The sequence below is a fragment of the Vombatus ursinus genome, unplaced genomic scaffold (assembly GCF_900497805.2).
Source record: "Vombatus ursinus unplaced genomic scaffold, bare-nosed wombat genome assembly UNPS02015175.1, whole genome shotgun sequence".
NCBI lineage: Eukaryota > Metazoa > Chordata > Mammalia > Diprotodontia > Vombatidae > Vombatus > Vombatus ursinus.
The window spans coordinates 8707430-8731433 of record NW_020954953.1 but is presented as its reverse complement, the minus strand read 5'-3'; the positions used below and the strand labels follow the sequence as shown (position 1 = coordinate 8731433).

Here is a 24004-nt window from a genome sequence, read left to right as displayed (position 1 = left end):
TGGTTGTGGAACATCATGTATGCTCTCAGACTCAGTTGATGCCTTGGTTAGTTTTGCTTCGCTATTTTTTTTTCTCTTTCTTTTTGTTTTTAGAAGCATGGCTCACTGGAGAAGAGGAGGGAAGGATATATTTGGAAATGAAGGGAGTGTGAAAACAAAAAAGAATCTATAAAAATGATTAGAGAAATATTCACAAAAAAAATCAAGGTAGCTGAAACTCATTACATATTAGAAAAAAGGCTCCAAAGTTTTGAGTCAAATGTTTATTCTTAACAAAGAAAGACAATCATCAAAGATCAGAAATCCAGAAGCAATGTATGATGGTAAGACCGAGTCTAACAGACCTGCCCTGTTCTTACAAAACTTAACAAAATAGTTGCATGTTCTTCATGTAATCCCATGGGATTTTATGTTTAGGATCATAGGTTTAGTGCTAAAAGGGAACTTTAGACGTCATTTAGAGTCTGAAAAACAAAATAATTTTAAAGAGAAAATTCCATTATATATCCTCAAATGGAAAACCATATTACCGTTGAATCAAGATGTCCATTATCTTTGACTATGAGTTATTCATACCAAAAAATGTCATAATCTAACCACATTTATTTCAAAATACCTACATTTTAGAAGGATTCAAAAGAAGGAAGAAGCCCTAGATTTGGAATTTCATCCTTGGTGTAGAGACCTCAAGAAAAAAACAGCTCTCGTTACCAATGCAGATTGTCATTCCCTCTGGTAATTTATAGACTTAGAGAGTTATCTGGGAGTTATGTGGCTTGCCTGGGTCACAGAGCTAGTGCCTGGTACATAAATGCTTATTAATTGACTGATAATAAAGTTATGATCACAACCCAAAGATCTTGATTTTTTTTTAAGATAAATAGGTAAAAAGTCAGTGCTGACTTCAGTGGGTTAGTGGAAGAACATCAACAAAACCAGAAATGATTTTTTAAAACTGTCACTGCCTTCTGGAGAGCTGAGCAAAAAGCAGATGGGCAAAGTATCAGAGAAGCAACAATAGAGCAAGACTAAAAGGAAATGTGTGCTTCTCATCGTGCATTTCTGATGGTTAGTCAATCTTCCTTGACCCAAAAAACCATTCCGACAAGGCTACATCTCTTTTCGAGGCTACATCTCTTTTAGTTGCCCATTTCCTTGGATTTTTCTATCTGAAGGAAGATCTTGTTTTCTTTGGGCTTCCTCTTCCTGTAGCAACCACACAAAACAAGACAAAATCAATCAACCTATTAGTAAAGGAGTAGTTTAGGAATTAGAAGGAAGAATGAGTCATTCAGGGAGCAAAAAGGAAAGAACTAAAATACAATAGACAAAGCAGAATTCTTAGAATGGCTTTGTAAATGATAATGATAACAGTAACAGCAGCTGACACTGAACTTTAAGGTTTACAAGGCATTTTACATACACTCTCATTTGATTTAATCACAATTTTTTTCAACTGTTTTTCTGCAGAATTCGTAGTATTATCTGCTTTCATCCTATTAAATAGACTAGGGAAAGATATTAATTTAGAAAGGCCAAGGTCACCCGCTGCATCCTGAACCATCACCAGTCATCTTGATTTTTGTCTTGCCACTGGACTTTGATGACTCTGGAGGAGAGAGTAAGGCTGATGACTTTGTGCAGTTCTGCCTCACTGAAATCCGACTCACATAAAAGTCAAGACATCATTTTTGTGATGTCATTTCTCTTCTTCAAGAAGGAAGGACAAACAATAACAATATTAAATATCTTTAAGCACCAGACATTTCTTTGTCCTTTATAAGCGTAATGAGGCATTTTCAGCTGGAACCTGTCCAAAAGGAATGGAATGCCAGAGTATTTTGCATGTTTTCTTATGTCATTGGGGGGGGAGGAACAATTGGAGAAATATTACCATGAATGAATGATAACCAGGACAACATTTAGAAAACTCAACCCTTGAGATGTCAGCACATTGTCACACTGATGGAAAGTGCTCATGTTCAAGGAGAAAGGAAACATAGCCTCAGTTAACTTCCCTTTCAAATCAAATCAACAAATATTTATGTCCTTTCCCTTGGCATTTTCCCTTGAAAGTAGATGAAAAATGGAAAATGATCTCTTTAGCAATGGGTTGAGAAGAATTGATATGGATTCTTTATTCCATTCCTGAATCACTCATTTGGTCCTTTGGGACTGACTGAACGAAATAACTGAAATTGCCATACTAAAACATTAAGAAGTAATGATTGAGTCATTAAAGGAGGAGTAGTACCATGGAAAGGGTGATGAACTTGGGGTCATAAGACCTGACTTTAAATCCTGGTTCTGACATTTACTATCTATGTGACCTTGGTCACTTTAGACACTTTACCTCTTAGTGCCTGATTTTCCATATCTGTAGAATAAAGGGTCTAGACTGGATTATCTCTAAGGTTGCTTTTAGTTCTAGACCTATGATCCAATCTGTGTTCAGATTCTGTCTCTAACACTAGCTGGGTAGTCTTGGGATGGTCATTTAATCTCTCACCCACAGTTTCCTGTCTATCAATGACAGCACCTACTTCCCAGGGTTGTTATGAGGACAAAATGAGACAATATATGTAAAGTGTTTTCCAAACCTCATAGTGATGATATATGTTAGTAATTATCATTAAAAATTATTTTTTAGCTCATACAACAAAAAGACATTAGAACTGAAGAAAGATGTATTAGCAGGAGTTAAGAAGTGAGTTAATCATTAAAATAGACACTCTTCTATTATCATTCTCCTACAACACATCACCATAGAATTTGCATGACCTGCCAATGATATCGTTAGATGCATGTTGTCCTGACAGAAAGGTTGAGAATTTATTGTAGTCTTCCATAAAATACAAGCTGTCAGTTGTAATGAACGACCTCATTTCTAGAGAGCTGATGGTGAAATAGACCTCCTTTTCAAAAGTCGAGTAAAGGATTGAGGTGTGGAATATGATATATGCTATCAGATGTCACTGTATCTGCTGGTTTTTAGTAAATGTTTTTGTTACAAGAAGGTGTTCATTTGTGGGTAAAAGCCATAAAAACAAAAAGTAGTAATAAAGTTTTTTAAAGGAACTCAATCAGTATAGACAAAGGAATCAGAATAACTCTAAAAATTGAAGAAGAACATCGTTTTCAATAATGTGCCCAACTCAGAGTTTTGTAAAACTTTTAAGAATGTAAGCTGCCTGAGGGCAAGGGCTGCTTCATTTTTTTCTTTGAGTCCCTAGTGCCTGGCACGTACTTAATAATAAACGGATGATAATTAATTAATATTATAAATAATATTACATTCAGCTTAATAAATGTTGGTTAATTGATTGATATAATCTCTCAACACTCACAGTCACAGTGTAAATACTGTCTTACTGTCTTTCCCCACTTTGATACATGCATTCTCCTTTGAAACACTAAAACCACCAGGGCTATTAACTACTTTTTCTGGGTCCTGAAAGATAAGCTTCTTTTGAAGATGATAAGAAGTTTTACAAACATTTGGGGTCATTCTCATAGTAGATCAAAGGGTTTTGGTTTTTTCTGCCACAGATTTATAGCCTCCTATAAATCAGGAGGAAACCTATCCCACTTGGACACAACAAAAGTTCCCACTGGGCTTCCTCACCCTGTTGCCTCAATTTCAAAGGATGATTGCCATCAGTAAATATGTTCCTGCCCTGACACAAAGACAGGTCCACCCTCTTTTCTCCCCAACCCCTTACCCCATATCACTAGTGAAATTAGATAAGAGACTCCTATCTCCCTTCTCCACCTGGGAAGCAGAGAACCAAAGATTCAGAACTTAAAGCCTGATCCTTTGCAGATGGCATTTCTGACGAGGGTTTCCTGTCACTGAAGGACCTGAGGACCACTGAAGCAGCATCTCACCCCAGGTTCTCAGCATCTTCAATGGTCTCTGGTAACATCTTCCCCTTTGTCTCTGGTAGGAGCAACACCATTCCACTGGCAAGCACGCCAATCACAGCTTCAAACAAAGCACATTTAAGAGAACTAATGAACAGCAGATATTTCTGAGATCATTCTAGATTTGATGATAAAAATGTGGGTCACATTATGTGAACCATTGTGTTTAGACACTTAAAGCTTTATCATGCCCTTACACTGATTGCATTAAATTAATTAAGATGGGGGCCTGGAACTCACCTCTTGCCAATGAATTAAAGTCAATGAAACAAGGTGTGGGGAGGAGGGTGTGTAGTACATAAGAAAATTGTAGTTGTTCCTTCCCCCCAAAGGAGGCCTTTTTTCACAACACATAGGGGGATAACTGAGATAGTTTTGGGATTAGAAGGGTCAATTTCACGTTCTTTTCTCCCTCCCACATAATGAGGAAGGTCTCTAGCGACCTAAATGCTAGGAAATCAACCCATGGAGTCTGACACCTCACGTGCATCCTTACACAACCAAGGCTGGACAAGCCAATGTCCTCAACCAGATGTAATTCATTACACTCAAGGGCAGCTGAGCATAAAAGGCCTGTCTGAGGCTATGAAAGTTTCTTGCGTGCTTGGCCTTAACATTTAGATAGGCTCAAACCCAGGAGGTTTATGACAGCTCTAAAAAAAGGCTCACCCTTGCTCTCAGCCCCCAGCCTTCTCTGACATTGAAGTAAGTAATTAAAAGGGGCAAAGTCAAGGCTCCAGAACACGGCCCATCGCTTATAAACGTCTTACTTTCCCATTTGTCCTTGGTAAATTTCAGAATCAGGGCTGGGGAGGAGGTTGTAAGGGACCACAGAAGGGATCTCCAAGGCTGTCTAGACCAGCCCACACCTGAAAAACCATCCCTTCTGTGACGCACACAAGAAGTGGCCAGCCTGCCTTTGCTTAAAGACCTCTAAGCAAAAAGAAACCCAAGAAGCAGAGCCCCAAAGCAGCCAATACCACATGTGAATCATTGCAATAGCCGTGAAGTTTTTCCTTCAATCCAGACAAAATTCTTTGCTCCTAATTTTGCCCCCTAGGGCCTAGCAGAACAAAGCTAATCTCTCTCGCACCTTAAGAACCTTTCAGGGGCAGCTAGGTGGCAGTAGATAAAGCTCTGGCCTTAGAATCAGGAGGACCCGAGTTCAAATACAGCCTCAGACACTTGATACTTACTAGCTGTGTGACCCTGGGCAAGTCACTTAACTCCAATTGCCTCCCCCACCAAAAAAAAAAAAGAAGAACCCTTCCCATACTTGAGGATTGCTATCACAGACCCAATATGTCTTCTCATCTCAAGCTAAATATCGCCCCTTCTTTGTACCCCAAACATTTAATAAGTGTGTACTGACAGACTCACAGGTCCTTCTACATCTCCTCATGTTACATGATGTCCAGCCCTTTGGCAGCCTGATCCTCCTCTTCTGACATTCTCTGGCTTATCAGAGACCTTTCCAAAGGCAATAGTGCACAGACCGCTGATGGGAAATGTGGAAGAACTGAGTTTAAGATCTGCCTCTGACAGGCACTGAATGTGTAACCTTGAACAGTTTGGCTAACCTCTTCCCCCAGGCAACTAAGACTGTCAGTTATGTGAAATGAAGAGAAGAGAGGAGAGGACAGGAGAGGAGAGGAGAGGAGAGGAGAGGGGAGAGGGGAGGGGAGGGGAGGAGAGGAGAGGTAGAGCAGAGGACAGACGAGAGGAAAAGAAGAAGGAAGGAAAAGAAGGAAAGCGAGAAAAAGAGAGAGAATAGAAAGAAGAAAGGAATAGATAAGATGACTAAATGAATGAATGAGTGAATAAATTAAGTAAGCTCCATTGGTACTTGCAACTGGATGGAGAAACAGTCCAAAACTACAGACTGGTACTGTCTTCAATTTTAATTAAATCTGCTAACAGGAAAAAAACTTAATACGATAAAGGTTATAACCACAAATGATGATGACTCAATAATAATCTTGGTGGGGAGGACTGGAATATATGCATGGTCCCCTATGTATTGTATTGTTAATAATTCTTTAAATGTGGAGTTGATGCTAGTGCTTTAGCATTTTAATTTATAGATGTCTTAGAAAATACTGGCGTGTTACTTACTATGGTTACCAAATATTTGAATGTAGTGAAGCAAACAGCAAGAATATTGCACAATTGAGAAAAATATCCCAACACTGTTGCCCTCTGCAAGGCCCAGCTCGCTGTAAAATGGTGCTGTGCCTCCCCCGAGTGTTTGCACGTCAGTGAAATCAGGTTAAAACCACCAGGGCAGCTTGACGGAGAAATGAGAAAGTCAAGCAAGGGCAATGTGAAGTCTGAGGGCTGGGTGAACCAGTTAAGGAGAGATCTGCCTGCAGGCTGTGCTTTGGTGGGGACTGTAGGAAAGGCAGGCAAGTGATGCCGAAAGATCAACAGATTTGTCCACAAAGGACGCACCTTATTTTAAAGCCAAACCTGGCTTGTGCCACTCACTCCCTGAGGGACCTTGGGTAACTCATTTCCCTTTAGAGTTGGAGTAGGTGACTTCGAGGTCCTGTCCAGCTCTAAATCTAAACTCCTATGACTTCTGACCCATGTTCCTTCTAGCCAATTCTATTTGCACATGAATCTCAGGTCTCTTCAGCACCAGAGAGCAGGACAGTCAGAAGTAGCTAGGTGGCATAGTGGAACTATCTGTAAAGCAGCTGGGCCAGAAGCAGAAAAACCCAAGTTCAAATCCAGCCTCAAACCCTTACTAATTGTGTGACCTTGGACACGTCAAACAGCTTCTGTCTGCCTCAGTTTCTTCAACTGTAAAAGAGGATGATAATAATGCCATTTACTTTCCTGGGTTATTGTGAGGATCAAGTAAGGTAATATTTGTAAAGGGCTTTGTACGGTGCTTGGCACATATAAATGCTTAATAAATGCTTGCTTCCTTTTTCCCTCCGGCACTGATTGCCTCAATGAATCATTGCCCAAGTAAGGAGGGAGAAGAGTGAGATAGGTTCAACCTATAGGTAATTATAAGATCATACAATTTTAACCCAACCATACTATGTAGTCAGAGGACCTGGGTTTAAATCCCTTACTAGTCATGTGACATTAGGCAACTCACTTAACCCCTCCTGGGCCTCCATTTCAAATGAAGGGGTTGAACTAAAAACCATAACCAGAGAGGTTAAGTAATTTGCCTATGGTCACATAGTTAATTTGTAACAGAGATGAGAATAGAGTCACTCAGTGAAAAAGGTGCTAAATTTGGGATTAGTGGACTTGAGTTCAAATCCTGGCTTTGCCTGTTACTACTTGTGTGCCTGGGCAAGTGATTTAACCTTTCTTAGCCTCAGTTTCCTCATCTGTAAAAGAAGACAATCAAACTAGATGATCTATAAGTCCCCTTCCAGTTCTAAATTGATGATCCCATGAATCCAGATCTCTTAATTCCCAATTCATTACTCTTTGCACCATGATACACTGCCACTTTCTAATATTACTTCTCAGTATCCTAGGGACAACTCTGCCTTTGACCTAATTCACTGTGAGCTTCTAGACCCTTATCCTTTTGTCTTTCGGGGAAGGGAGACAGAAGAAAGAGGGAGAGAGTGAAGGAGATGCCTAAAGGAGGCCTTCCCACCTCTCATCCCTTTTTCCCTGGGCACAGCTAAAAAGACAGTGGAATCCAACTGGGTCACATAACTACCCAATTAGAATTGGTAAATTTCTGATGGCAAAGTTTGTGAGGGCAAAGGGTACTTTCTTGATTGTCCCTCTCTCTGCAAGGACTAGATGTCAAGCCACCTATTAAGAACCAGGGCCTCCCACAAACAAAGCCTATGCAACCAAGATTAGAAGGAAGGTAGAAAATTGGGAAAGAATTTTTACAACCAGTCTCTCTGATAAGGGTCCCATTTCTAAAATACATAGAGAATTAAGTCAGATTTATAAGAATACAAGTCATTCCCCAATTGATAAACGGTCAAAGGATATGAACAGGTAGTTCTCAGATAAAGAAATTAAAGCATCTATAGTGATATGAAAAAATGTTCTAAATCACTATTGATTAGAGAAATGTGAATCAAAACAACTCTGAGGTACCACATCACACCTATCAGATTGGCCAACATGACAAAACAGGAAAATGATAAATGTTGGAGAAAATGTGGGAAAATTGGAACACTAATGCATCGTTGGTGGAGTTGTGAAATGATCCAACCATTTTGGAGAGCAATTTGGAACTACGCCCAAAGGGTTATAAAAATGTGCATACCCTTTGACCCAACAATAGCACTTCTAGGGCTATATCCCAGAGAGATCACACAAATGGGAAAAAGACCCACATCTACAAAAATATTCATAGCAGCTCTTTTTGTGGTGGCCAAGAATTGGAAATTGAGAGGATGCTCATCAATTGGGGAATGGCTGAGCAAGTTGTGAATGTAATGGAATACTACTGTTCTATAAGAAATGATGAACAGGCTGACTTCAGAAAAACCTGGAAAGACTTGTATGGTCTGATGCTGAATGAAGTGAGCAGAATCAGGAGAACATTATACACAGTAACAGCCACATTGTGCAATGACTAATATGACTTAACCTTTCTCAGCAATACAAGGATCTAAGACATCTCCAAAGGCCTCATGATGGAGAATGCTATCCACAAAGAAGAAAGAACTATGGGGTTTGGATGAAGATCCAAGCATACTATTTGCTATTTGTTTTCTTCTGCTGTGTTTTGTTTCCTCTTTCTGGTGGTTCCTCCTATTGGCTCTAATTCTTACTTACAACATCACGAATGTGAAAATATGTTTAATAGGAATGTATATGTATAACCTATATCAGATTTATGCCATCTTGGGGAGGGAGATGGGGAGGGAGAGGGAGAAAATGTTGAAGCTCAGGGGCAGCTAGGTGGTGCAGTGGAAAGAGCACCAGCCCTGAAGTCAGGAGGACCTGAGTTCAAATCTGACCTCAGACCAAACACTTGACCCTTACTAGCTGTGTGACCCAGGGCAAGTCACTTAACCCCAATTGCCTAAAAAAAAATTTAAAGCTCAGAAGCTTATGGAAGTGATTGTTGATAATTCAAAATAAATTAATTAAAAGAAAAGAAAAGAAAAGAACCAGGGCCTCAGGGGTCTAAGAGCTCTCTCTAAGAGCTAAGCCAGCACTCTAGAGTACCCAACATAACACTCAAAGTATAGTTTCTCCACTGGAAAATTGACTGTTCACTTGACTGTTCTTTTCTTTACTGAAGAAACAGTGGCTCTGAGATTTAAGGGATTTGCCCATGGTCTTACAGCCAGGAAGTAACTGAGGTAGGTGTTGAACCCAGTGCTCCTGAAGTCAGGTCTGTCTCTGGATCCATTGCCCCCTGTTTACTTTCACTAAGGTATCACCCATCTTCAAGGCAGTAGCATTGTAAAAGAAGACCACAGACCCAAAGGAAAGAACTGCTCATGGTAGAATTTCACGCACTAGCTGGGAAGATATTTTGTGACAAAGGAGCCCACCTAGAAATACTCAAATCATATCATGGAGTAAGAGGACATGGGTTCAAATTTTGACTCTACTAATTACACTCATGTGACTTTGGACAAGTCACTCAAACCTGTCTGGGCCTCACTTTCCTTATTTTTAAGAACAATGGTAGATAGTAATTTTCATGAAGAAACAACAAGAAAGAAGGTTGGGAATAGTAGTCATGGCATCTGATGTCTCTAAACCAATGTAGAATTATAAGTTAAACTTGGCATTTTAGTAAAAGAAGAATAAATTTGATTTCTTAGGTATCACCAAGTTTTGTGAGATAGGACTCTTAACTGGAATATGGCAATGAAAGAGTATACCTTATTCAAAATAAATTAAGTCAATAAAGGGGGTGAAGGAATAGCACCAGGTCTCATGAATGTTTAGATCTACATGGAAATTCACAAACTTGGCAAAAACAACTGAGCAGGGTGAGGATAAAAGGAAAGAGAAACAGTGTTATTATTGTCAGAGTTTACTACAAACTGTTTAGCCAGATGGAGGAAATAGATGATGCTTTCAGCACTCATACTGGCATAGAGAAAAGAAAGTAAAGATAGGAGACTTCAGTCATCTAAATATCTACTAGGAATTTCATCCCACTAAAAAAAAACTGATCATTGACAAATTCTCCACTTGATATCCTTCAGAAGATTAAATAATCTGTGTTGAACTATAACTCTGTATCTAATTCTAAAAAAGAAAAAATAAGTCAATGAAAAATAATATTAATAGTAACTAGTATTCATATAGTACTTTAAGGTTTGCAAAGTGCTTTACAAATATTATCTCATTTTATCCTTAGAACAAACCTAGGAGGCAGGTATTATTATTGTTATTATTAGCCTCATTTTATTGAAACTGAACCAGGCAAAGGTGAAGTGCCTTGCTCAGGATCACACAGCTAATAAGTACCTGAGGCTGGATTTGAACTCGGGTCTTCCTGATTTTAGGTCCAGCACTCTATCCAATGCACCCCCCAGAAAAGGAAACAACTAGAAACTGGGAAAATTACAGTTTGTTGCTGTAATCTACCAGCTACCAGGCCACTCTCTCCTTTCTCAAGTTCAGTATCTGGTTCACAATCTACTTCTGCATCCCAACTCCTGCCTTTATACTTGGAGATTTCAACAAACACACTGATGTCCCCTCAAATGTACTAGTCCCTCATTTCATCAATGACTTCAGCTTCTATGACCTTGACTCCATCTCAATCACCTATAGATCTGACTATGCTTTAGATAGCACCATAATCAATAAATAACCACGCTAATACTCCCGCCATTCTTAATTCTGAAATTTCCTTTTCTGGCAATAATCTCCTATCTTTCCAACACTCCCTCTGCCTCACTCCTCTAAATATATTTTTCATCCTTGCCACCCTTTTCACCTCTCCCTACTCTCCCACCTATTTCTTTCCTTCATAACCCTAACCTTACACTCAACTATGCATTATCTTCTACCCATGAACTCCTCCCTTTGTCCTGTCACATCCACATCTTACTGAATCCCAATCCTGATTCTTGTTATTATTGTTCAGTTGTGTCCAACTCTTTGTGACGCCATTTGGGGTTTTCTTGGCAAAAATACAGGAGTGATTTGCCATTTCCTTCTCCAGCTCATTTTACAGATGAGGAAACTGAAGCAAACAAGGTTAAGTGACTTGCTCAGGATCACATAGTTAGAAAGTATCTGAGCCCAAATTTGAACTCAGGAAGATGAGTGTTACTGATTCCAGGCCCAGCGCTCTATTCACTATGCCATGTAGCTGTCCCAAAAGTTGCATGCCCTGATTTACCCCCATGAGTTTCTTTCTCTGCTCCTATTCCCATGCTGCTGAACATGTCAGGAGGAAATAATATAATCTAAGATTGGGATTAGATTCACTAGAAATGTTAGTCATCTAACTTCAGCTGGGCCTCATTGCTATATTGTGGTCTTTTTATTCTGAATTACTCCATTTCTCATTTCCAACAGGGTTTGTTCTAAACTTCCTTCACATCAATGTCCTTCTTTCCCATTTCTGGCATCTCAGGACCTCATCTCCAACTTTCCTGGAGAAAACTGAAGCAATTTGCCCTGAGTTTCCTCTTCTCCCTTACTATGCATCTCAAATCTTCTACATCTCCCCTCCCCATCTTCTATTCATTTGCTCCAGTCTCTGAGGAAGAGATGTCCTTTTTGCCACAGCCAATTTGTGACCTTGATCCCTGCCTCTCCCACCTCCTATAGGTATTTATGCTTTCAATAATTCTCTCCCCTTCCTTACTTCTCTCTTGCTCACTTTCTTTCCTTCTCACTCTCTTCTTACTTATTAGTTCTTTCCACAATGCCAACAGACATGCCCAGTTCTTTCTCTTTCTGAAAAAAAACCCTCTACCTATTTATCATTTAATCCTATCTATCCTGTTAAGCTATTGTTCTGCCTTCTTTAACAGCTAAACTCCCAGAAAGAAACATTTAGACTTGCTTCCTTCACCTTCTTACCTCCCATTTGCTTCTCCATTCTTTACAATCTGACTTTCAACCCCAATTGACTGAAACTTCTCTTTCCAAAGTTGCCAGCAGTCTTGTAATAGCTAAATCCAATGACCCTTTATCAATCTTCATCCTTCATGAATTCTTTGCATTTTTTCAGCCATCCTCTGTACCTTGGTTTTTGTTATATTCTTCCTCTCCTGATCTATTTGCCTAATCATTCATCATTTCTCTATATATACTTTCTGTTGGCAATCTAATCTGCTCCCATGATTCAATTATATTATCAATTGAAATAACTCTCAAATTTTTGGTATCCAGCCCTAATCTCTTTCATGAACTTTCTGAACTCCAGCCACACATTGCCACTTTCCTGGTAGACATCTCTATCTGTATAAATCCCAATCAAATTTAAATTGTCCAAAGTAGAACTACAAATGAACTTTCCCCCAAACTTCCCTCTTTCTGTCAAGGACACTATCATTTTAGTCACCCAGTTTCATAGTTTCGGTTTAATCTTTGACTCTTCCATTTCTGTCATGCCCTTGTCCTCTATCCCCTACCCCCCCCCATATCCAACCAATTGCCAAATCTTATTGATTTTGGCAATACAATAAAAAAATTATCCCAAGGAAAGAAAAATAAGAATTCTTGAGCAATGGAAACATTTCTTATTTACATTTCTAATTCCTGTGAAACCCAGAACAAGGTATCATGTGTGACATGCTCTTAATAAATGTTTGTTAAACCAATACTGAACCTAAAGGGAAGACATATAATTGAAGGGATATTCATTGCACATGGTTAGGCTGTACCAATGTAATATATTTTAAAAAGGATAATGACTCAATTAATTTGCTGATTTAGTGCTATACCAAACCACTCTTGGGTTACTTGATAGACCTAGACCAAAAAAATTTATTTGAAACAACCAAAGCTCTTAAATCTTAAGGGAAATAATGGAAAAAAAATAGGAAAGAAGGAGACATAGAACTTCAAGACTTCAAACTTTGTTATAAAGCAATAAACATGATAACTATTTGATAATGATTAAAAATAGGAAAGTAGATCAAAGGAATAGATTAGATAAGTAGGAATTTGAAACTATTTAATAGCAGAGCCCATTGCTCAATAAATGTAATAAAACCAATCTCTAGGGGAAGGACACCTGGAAAATTTGGTAAACAATTTGGAAAAATATGGGTTTAAATCAGCCTCTTATATGTCAAAGTAAGTTCCAAATGGTTACATGATCTAAATATAAAAGGTTATATCATTAAAAAATTAGAGGAGAATGGAAGGCGGTACTTTTCACATCTCTGACTATGAGGAGAATTCTTAATCAAACAAGAGATAGGAGCGATCATAAAAGAGAAAAGAGAAAAAAATTGACTGCATAAAATGTAAAGTTTTGCTTCAACAAATGTAACTGAGACAAAGGAAATTTTCAATTGGGAGAAAAATAATCTTTGCAGCAAATATTTCTGATAAAAGTCTGATATCTAAGACATATAGGGAAATGGCACAAATATATAAGATTGAGAGTCTTTTTCCAAAAGATAAGAAAAAAATATAAAATGTTTTCAAAAAAAACTGCTAACTATCAATAACTAAATGAAATGTTGCTTCAAATAACTATATAAGAGAAATTCAAGTTAAAACAACTCTGAGGTTTCAACTCACAACAAACAAATTGTCAAAGATGGCAAACGTTGGAAATAGCCAGTGTTGGAAAAGTCATCGGAAGATGGGCACACAAATAAACTGTGAAGCAGTCCAACCATTCTAGAAAATAATTTGAAATTACATAAGAAAAGTCACTAAACTGTTGCTTTGATCCAGAAATTCCACAGCTAGGTATATATAGTCCTCTGAATATAATAGAGTATTTTTAATTAAGAACTGATGGACAAGGTGCAGGTAGGTGGTACAGTGAAGAGAGCACCGGCCCTGGAGTTAGGAGGACCTGAGTTCAAATGCGGCCTCAGACACATAATACTCACTAGCTGTGTGACTCCGGGCAAGTCACTTAACCCCAATTGCCTCACCAAAAAAAAAAAAAAAATTTTATGGATATAAGGAATTTAGAGAAGACTTGAATAAATTCATACAGAGTGAAATAAACAGAATCAGGAAAATTATTTACACAATGACTACAACAATATAAATGAAAGGAAGATGGGAGTAAATGTTGAATACTATATAAATGTAATATCTTGATCCATAAGGAAAGTGGGGGAGGGAATGCACACACTTTCTTTTTTTCTTCAGAGATGTGTGGGATTATGGGTTCAAGAAGTAGCACTTACTATCAGATGCTTGCTGTTGTCTTGCTGGCATTTATATGGAAATGAGTGTGATAAAACAAAAGACACCAATAAAACAGACAGACAGACAGACAGATAGATAGATAGATAGATAGATGGATGGATTCTGAAAAATCTAGTGATTGATGATAGCAACTATTTAGTTGCTAATGACAGCAATAGAGGTTGTTACCTGATGTACTCCAATTGTGGAAGGACATGTACATGAGATTCATATAATCAAGGACAAAGACAGAATACTGGCACAATTCTATAAAAATAATACCAGAAGAGCTTTCCAAAATAAACCAAAGCTGTGGAAAATGCTAAGGACAACAAAAGTCTTTTAGAAATTGTTTCTCTTCTATTCCTTAGTAGGACAAATAAGATAAGCCTTTTCTGCCCAAGATAAATGAGAAAGTTGGTGAAAGAAAGTCTTGATGTTTTAAACATATTCACGTCTCTGAAGGTGAATGTATTACATCAAAGAGGACTGAAATACTAGCCAATGTTATTGTTAATCTATTATTTTTAACTTTGAGGAATTAATTATACAGAGAGAGGTACAAAAAGATAAAAGATGGGCAAATTTCCTGATTTTCAAACATGTAAAATAAGTATACAATAGTTCAGAACCCACAGGTTGGTGATCTTACTTCAATTCCTGGGAAAATTCTAGAACAGAAAATTCAAGACCATAGGTAAACACTTAGGAGAGGAGACAATGATTCTCAGGACCCAGAATAGGTTCACTAAAAATAAATAATGCCAACCTCTTCTAATCTTTTGTTTTTTGGATAGGGTTACTAGAATAGCAGATCAGAGAATATTGTAGGCTATCTTAATTTTAGTACATCTTATTAGTACATCTAACTCTCTTATGATATGTTTGTGGACAAAATGTAGAAATATAGACTGAATGAGAATAGTTAAATGGACTTTTAGCTCATTAATCAACTCTACCCAAAAAATTAATAGATCATAGAATAATGATATTTTATAGCTAGCATTCATATAATACTTTAAGTTTTGCAAAGCACTTTGCATATTTAACTCATTTGATCCTCACAACAACCTGTGAGGCAGATAAAGCTATTATTCTCATTTTACAGATGAGGAAACCGAGGCACATATGAGTTGAGTGACTTGCCTTTAAATGTCAAAGGAGTTTGCATCTTATCCAGGGGGTGATAGGAAACTGCTGAAGCACCAAGTGAGTGACATGGTCAGACCTGGACTTTAGGATATCAATTTGGCAGCTGTGTAGAGGATGACATTCAGAGAGAAGAGGCTGCATATGGTAGGACCAATTAGGAGGCCATTGCAATGGTCAGGATGAGAGACGGTGAGGGACTGAATAAAGTTAGTTATGGTATGAGTGAAAAGAAGAGATTGAACACAACAGATTTTGTAGAGGTAGAACTGAGAAAACTCAATAACTGGATAGATGTGGGGATTAAGTGAGAGTAAATAATTGAGCTTAGATTCAAGGCTTTGAATCCAGGGAACTAGAAGAATAGTGGAACACTTCACAGAAATAAGGAAATAAGAAGGAGAGGAAGGTAATAAATTCTGCGTTGGACCTGTTGAGTTGGAGATATTGAGATATCCTCAGGCTCTTCAGATAGAGATGCATGCCATCTGATTAGCTCCTATATTAACAAACTTTTCTTGCTAACTAGGTGCTAGGTTCAGTATTTTTTGCTCTGCTGCTGCAGTATTGCAAATGTTATCAACACCCTCTAAATTTCAATGCACTGAAGAAAAGCCCCTGTCACCTCACCTTAGTTATGATTCTGATGACTGTCCTGGTTACTTGAAACATCCCTAGGCATTGTCAATTGTACTAGGCAGAAGAGAAAGTCCATCTTCCATGGCATTGAATGAAATCTTACCAAATAAAATAAGGGGTAACTTGTACCAAATTTCTGTCAGTCTGAAGACAATAAAAGGGGTTACAATTCCACCCACATCACACAAGGAAGAGCAGACCATCACTCCAAGATTCCTAATAAAAGGAAGAGAACAAAAAAGATTAAGCCCTTAGGTTACCCAAATGTCAAACTTACACAATTAAATAAAATATCTACATCTTTGAAAAGCAGATATGAAAATTAATAGAAAATTGCCAGTAAAATGAGCTGAAAGCTTAGTAAAGAATAGTCACCTAATGATAAAGGAAAGCCTGTTTCCTCATCTGGAAAATGGGAATAATAATAATAATAATAATAATAATAACAATAATAATATATGTGCTACCAAGGCAATAGAATGTACTGGAAAGAGCATTGGATTTGGAATCAAAGGACCTACTCTCAGTTCCCAGCTTTACTACCTGGTGTGACTGAGCAATTCACTTAATCTCTCTGGGCATTACCTTCTTCATTTTTAAAATGAGACAAGCAATTGGACTAGATGAATTTCAAGGTCCCTTCCAGCTCAGCAATCCTATGATCCAACTTCACGGTGGTGTGGTAAAGAGAAAACAAGATTACAGAAGTAACATATTCCCCAAAGCATAAAGTGCTGAAGAAATATGAGCTGTTATTGTTATCATCCTATATTTTTATTTATTTTTTTCATTCTTTATTACCGAAACTTAAATACATAATAAAAAGAAAAAGAAACATTATAATCTTAAATGTTGAAACTTAAATACAAAATAAGAAAAAGAAAAAAAGCATGCCATATGCACAGCAGAACAGAAGAAAGGATTCAAAATATATAGCAATAAATTTCCATTTCAAGAAAGCCTATACAATAAATACTACACATTGTGTAGAGCATCCTATATTTTTAAAAAGAACCCTTGTTAAATCTAGACATCAACAGACTTTATTCACAAATGTTCAAAGGTCCTTTAGGGGACTGTATTACTTGATTTTCCTCCTTATAAGACCAAGCTCTAGGAACCTTTGAATTTTTAAGATTTAAACAAGCCCTTGGGGACCAGTGACCATGACAATGGAATTGTTTTTGCTTTGCTGCTTTTAGACTTCTGGCTCAGATCTTCAAGAGAGGCATTGAATTCAAGAGAGATTTTTTGTCTTCATTTAAACTTTGTAAGTTTCCAGTCAGTCTTCCCTCCCCTTCATAAGCACTTCAGAGAGGAATACGGAGGAGGCAGGAAAATATTAATAATAATAATTCATATTCGTGATACTTTCTAGTTTATGAAATTATTTCCTCCTATCAACTCTGCAAGGTAGCTGGTCAAGTATTATTATTCCCAATTTACAGCCAAGGAAACTGAAACTCAAAAAGGTGAAATAAAAATAATATTATTAATAATAATAAAAGTAGATAACATTTATATGATGCTTAGTAGTTTGTAAAGTCTGTAAATACTATCTCATTAGACATGTACAAAGTCAAAGGGCTGGTAAGCAGCAGAACTCAACATGGACTCAACAGGTCCTACTATACACTATTGCTGTACTAGATGGGAGCTTAGGAGAGGGTTAATAGAAACAAAAATTGAAAGCAGAGATAGCCAAAGAGTTGCCCATTACAAGTTCTCCTGGTTTTCAAGTCAACTCACATTCCAAAAGACTCATGATGGAAAATGTTATCCACAGCCAGAGAAACAATTACTGAGTTTGAATGCAGATTGAAGCATATTATTTTCTCTCTTATTTTTCTTCCTCATGGTTTTTCCCTTTTGTTCTGATTCTTCTTTCACAACATGACTAATATGGAAATATGTTTAATATGATTGTGTGTGTGTATATATATATATGTATATATGTGTGTGTATATATGTGTGTATATATATATATATATGTGTGTGTGTGTGTGTATATATATATATATATAGCTTACATCAGATTGCATGCCATCTTGGGGAGGGGGAAAATTTGAAGAATCAAAATCTTATAAAAGTGAATGTTGAAAAATAAAAATTAATGAATTAATATTTTTTAGAAAAAAGCTCACAGAGTGGTAAGGTAACACAGCAAATGTGAGCCTAGTCAACAATGGTTTTTTTTTAAATGGGTATAAATGGACTTTCCCCAGACTGACAGCCTTATGAATAACAGGATTTTGTTTGTACTTCTCTGGGTCCAAGTCCAAGTTCATTTGCCCAGTCATTTGCTCACTGTGTGGCTTTCCAGGAGTCACTCAGCTTATCTAGGTTTCAGAAATATGGGGGATGATGTTTAAACAACCTGCCTCGCAGGACCACTCTGGAAATTAATTTATTTTGACATAATATAATGCAGTATGGGCACTGTGTAACCTGTTAAAGACTATATATATGCCATCTATTGTGCAGTATAGGTATTGGTGTGACAGGTATAAGTCAACTATGGCACATTTTCAGTGATGGGAGAAGGGTTATACCACAAGATATATATGGTCAGAAAAGGCAGTGGGCTAATCATGGACTGAGATCAAGATATCCGGATGAGCAGCTCAGGCATGGTACTGATGCTCATAACATGTTTAAAAAGAAAAAACCTTGAGAAGACCCTTCAGTAGCTCTATTAAAAAAAAACAACAAACATATGGGAGAATATAGACAAGGGTTATACAAGATGAGAAGGCATGGATGAGTTGCTATCCACAGTAGTAGAAAGAATGCCTGCATAGCTGAGATCATGAATCCATTAAAATATTAAAGTGCATATGCTTTATCTTCCATACTTGATTATGAGGTCCCTCAAAATTGGAACCATGTTTTCTTCAGTATTGTATGCCCCAAGAACACCTATCATTGTGCCCTAGAACATAGTAGGTCCTCAGATTTTATCAAGTGAATTCAATTCTGCCCATTGAAACCATAGACAAACCACCCTACATAAAATACTGTATATATGGGTTAAAAAACAAATATATATGTACATGTATACATACATAAATACATACACATATACATTTATATTATGGAGGGAGAGAGAGAGCATTCAACATCGGCCATCTGTCCTACTTCAGAGAATTACTTCTAAATATCTAAGTACAAATCATTAAACCTGACTAGCACCCATGTTATCTACCAATTTCAGTAGCCACACCTCACTCCACACAGGTTCAAAGAGAGTCACTCACCTGACAAATGTGGGATATAGTTCTGCATTCACTAAACAAATCAACTGAACTGCAATAGTAATTCCCAACCTGCTAAGGCATGCCATAGTCACTTTTAACCAGTGCATATCTGGAAAGAAAATACAAAAAAATTGTTTGAAATGTGAAAAGGGATTCTGCCCTTTGGGTTATGTTAAGAAACCATATTCATCAGGTTTTACTATGAACACTTCATAACTGGTTCAGAAAATCTAAGAATCCATGAACTAAGAAATGACTTCTTTGATTTCTTCAGAAAAATTTCCCTACTGATTCAAAGCTGCTAGGTGGTACATTGCATACTGTTGGATATGAAGTCTGAAAGACCTGAGTTCAAAAACTACATTATAAATTATTTACAAGCTTGTGTGCTTGTGTAGGAGCTACAATTTTGTAGAGACCTTAACGTAAGTCAAATTTTGGTGTTTCTAGAGGAAGCTATAGAGAGACACCAGCCTCAGTTTCCTTATCTATAATATGGGGATGATAATAACACCTACCTCTTAGGGTTGTTGTAAAGCCCAAATGAGATAATGTATATGAATAATAAAAAATCATCAATGTATTAATTATGCTAATCACAATGATTGATTAAGTTAATGAATTACAATAAAAACAATAAATTATAAATTATTATCAATATTATCAGAACTTAAGAGCCAAGTAGCCCTGGGACTATGATCAAACAGATCACTCATAAGATGTAGAGAGGATACCAGACATTATTTTCCCTTGGCCACAGCAACCCACTACTGATATAAAATTTGATTCATTCTGCTCAAGGCTTCATTTGAGAGACGAAATGGTGTCTGAGGAATTTCTTTACTCTGCTGAATTCAATGCACTCTAACTTCATTTGTCTTCTTTCCTCTGCTTTTTATCCAAGAAGAAATTTAGTTAAGAAACCAAGGGCTTGAGAACTCTTGATTGGGACTAGACAAGGACCCAAAACAGCAACCCACTATATCTCTTGTGCCAGAAATAAGATGTTTAAAATCTAGAATCTATGGGGAGATATTTGTTTAGAAAGTCTAGACGATATCGTCTAGAACTGAAAACTCCCTGAATCCTTAATAAAAATACAACCAATGCACTAGAGAAGTAAACAACTCTAGAAGCAGATTCTCTTCTCTGTTACAGAGTTCCCTAATGTGTATTCAGTTCTAAACCTACACTAATTTGTCACCTAGGACAGTAAGGGCCACAAAGGCAGCATGCACCATCTTAACTAACCTTTGTCTTTTCCCCAGCACCTAGCAGAGTACCTGCACACCGTAAGTACTGAGTAAATGTTTGTGCAAAATCCAAGTATTATAATTTCCAAAAAGAGAACTACAATGCCTGCCGAATGATGACATAGGGAAAATTAGTCCCTAATTTTTAAAGAGGGCTTTAATCTCATTCCACTGGGTAATCAACCATTCCAGGACACCCTCTGCTCTGTTTCCTCTCTTTGTGGTGTCTTGCACATAGGAGGTGCTTTATAAATGCTTATTGAATTGTTTCCTTCAACTTATTTTGAAAGGAAGAGAAGAAGGGAATTTGTGACTTTTTAAGGGAAGGAAAGGGGAATAAGCATTTATAAAATGCCTACTATGTTCCAGGCACCATGCTAAGTACTTTACAAGTATTATCTCATTTGATCCTCACAACAACCCTGGGAGGTAAATGCTGTCATTATCCCCATTTACAGTTGAGGAAACTGAGGCAAACAAGGTCAAAGACTTATCTAGGATTACATAGCCAGTGAGGCTAAATTTGAACTCAGGTCTTTCTGACTCTAGGCCTAATGCTCTGCACCACCTAGCTGCCACAGAAGGCTTGAAATTGAATTGAACTAAATTCCCCCACCTCCAAGTTTACCTTTTTTTTTTTGTCTAGGCCTTTGATATCATTCGTATAGGGAGCTTTAGTCAGAAAATTCTCCTACCACGAAATCAGCATCTGCTCTATACCTTCAGCATTAGTGTCTGTGGCATCAGGATCACATAGTCATTATATGTTTAGAGACAAGATTTGAATCAGATCTTTCTCACTCTAAAGCCAGCTCTCTATTTACTATGCCACACTGCCTCTCAAGCCCAAGATAACCAAGATAATGTTGTTCTCAAGAACTCAAATTTTATGGGGCAGTTTCTAGAATACTGTTCACAGAAACTATGTCGAATGACCCAAGGAGCTAATAGGTCCAGTAAACAGTTCATGAAAACTTAGAAAAATAATAAATTTATCTTGATGTTAATTTGAAAGAATTAGAATTGGCAAAGAATGTGGGAGGAGGTTTATTTGCTGTACTTAAATTTGGGAAGAATTTGCCCGGTTCTATTTAGCTTGGATCACAACAGTGTGTAAGATATTACACATTACTTTGTCTCTGTTCTAGTTCCAAAAGCTTATCAAAGATAAAACGTGATTCCCCAAAATGGACAAATGGGACAAGAATGAAAACAGACAACTCACCATCTGGGATAAATATCATGATAAGACAAGCTACCCCTCCAATAAAATTTGAGGTAGCTAAAGGATAGCGGCGGCCAACGCGATCAATGGTGAAGATGATGATGAGGGAAGCTGGGAATTCAACCAAAGAGGAGTAAAAGAAATCCAGGTAAAGGTTAACAGCTGTGGCCCCCATGTACATAATGAGACCCTGATAAAGCACAGCGCCTGAGAACCTGAACAAAAAAGATGCTCCAAGTTAAAGTTAGGCTTCCAGAAAGATGAGAAATTTGTGGTTTTTGTTTTTTAAGAGAATGAAAAGGGAATCAACATTTATGGAGCACCTACTATGCACCATGCAATGTGCTAAGCATTTTACAAAATTATCTCATTTGATCCTCACAATGACCCTGTCTGGTAGGTGCTATCATTATCCCCATTTTACAGTTAAGGAAACTGAGGCAGACAGAGGTTAAGTGACTTGCCCAAGGTCACATAGCTAGTAAGCATGAGAGGCATTTGAACTCAGGTAATTTCAATTCTAGACCCAATGCTCTATCTGCTAGAATGACACCTTGCTCCCTCCTCAAAGAGGAGATAGAGGAGCATTTTATAAACATGATTTATGAGAATAACTGGAGGGAAAATGAGCTTCAGATCCTATTCAGAATATAACAATAATCAGAGAGGAATAACTGTCAGAAATTTTAAAACAATTCTCAATAGAGATAGGAAGGATATGAGATACTCCCAGACTCTCTTTAAGATCAAATGTGTTTTAAAAAGCCATTCTCTCTTTTATCCTGTAGCATTTGCATCCATATTTGTGGTGAATGAGACAGTGGGCTCTAGTCTATGGCACACAGATTTATTATAGAAACAGGTAAGATACTCTAAGCATTAGGGAATTAAGGGAATTAGGGAATTAACATTAAGGAAATTTACCAAGTTATTGTAGGGAGAACCGTATCTGTTTTTTAAAATGTTATTTGGTTAGCTAGATACACACAAAGATACATACATACATAAATATATATGTACACATATACATGCGTACATATATGCACATACACACACATATATATGTTGATTATAGTAAACCTGATAGAAGATTTTCATCAAGAGAAAAATAAATGCCATTTCCAAGCAACCAAATTTCACATCAGCTCCAAGAAAAATTGAGATTCCTATTTTTAAATCTCTCTATTTTGGAAACAAAAATACCTAAAAGTAAGCTCTTCAGAATGTCCAGAAAAGCTCAGAAAAACAAATTCGTTAGGAGCTAGACTAACTTCTACCTCTTGCAAAAGAGTCATAGGAATGGGGAGGAGGCAAAGAGCTCGTCATGACTTAACTCAGGGCTAAGAGCAGGAGCTGTGACAGGTGTACCTGCCACTCAGTTGAGCACAGCTCAACAGAAAGATGAAGTATAGTTACCCCTTCCACATCTCAACTTTCCCTATCATGGTTTCAATGTTTCTCAGGTCAGCATAAAAAATTAAATGGGATTTTTGCGAAAACCACAGATGATGACACACGAAGGCCAGCAAACACAGAAAAAGTATTTCTACATAACATTAACCTACATATAGCCTATACCCAAATACTTAACCCAAATTTTACAATAAGGCACTGTAAACACCCCATTAAAGAAAAAATTCAGACTTCTTCTCTGGGACAGAGGGCCAAAAAATTTTATGTGGATTTTCTAGATCATGGGGGCACTGTACCCATCAGGAAATGGAAAGGAAAGGCTATGGTTCCAACTAAGACTTCAGGGTCAGCTGTGACCCACTGTAAGACAAAGGTAGCAATGGTGGACATAACAGGCAGAAAGATGCCCAGAACTGCCCCACGGAATCTTCTAAGGTTTTTTTGCTAGCTCTTCAAGTGGGTATCGAAGAACACATTAAGGGAAAATGCTAGGATGAAAGTCTCGTCTTGAGCATAAATAAGCTACTTAAATACCATAAACATGAACTCTGAAACAGTAACTCTGATTATTAGTCTTCATCTGAGCTTAGTGAGAGCTCACAACAAAGTCAATGTTACCAATAGAGTTCATTTTGCTAAGACAAAGCTGTTCGTGGCCTTGAATTTTCTCCCAAAGCCTCTCAAGGTTACAGACTTCCAGAGAGGCACAAAACTGAACTTATTCTTCTCCCTACCTCCCACCCATATTTTCTTCAAAAAACAAAAACCAAAACCTGCTCCACTTTCTGGTTTTATCATTTTCGCTGAGTGGTACCACCATTAATGATATCACC

General features: G+C 37.5%; 1 protein-coding gene across 1 annotated transcript in view; it reads right to left on the bottom strand.

Moving 5' to 3' along the window:
* Positions 1–260: 260 nt before the first annotated feature.
* LOC114031416 (solute carrier family 22 member 1-like) overlaps positions 261–24004 on the bottom strand; it is a 55553-nt gene continuing 31809 nt past the window's right edge. Inside the window, exons 7-11 of the mRNA XM_027846484.1 lie at positions 21759–21973; positions 19281–19389; positions 16127–16239; positions 3889–3985; positions 261–1206 (exon numbers count right to left, since the gene is read on the bottom strand). Of these exons, the coding sequence (XP_027702285.1) occupies positions 1140–1206; positions 3889–3985; positions 16127–16239; positions 19281–19389; positions 21759–21973 (601 nt within the window). The 3' untranslated portion in view covers positions 261–1139. The remainder of the gene's footprint in view (positions 1207–3888; positions 3986–16126; positions 16240–19280; positions 19390–21758; positions 21974–24004) is intronic.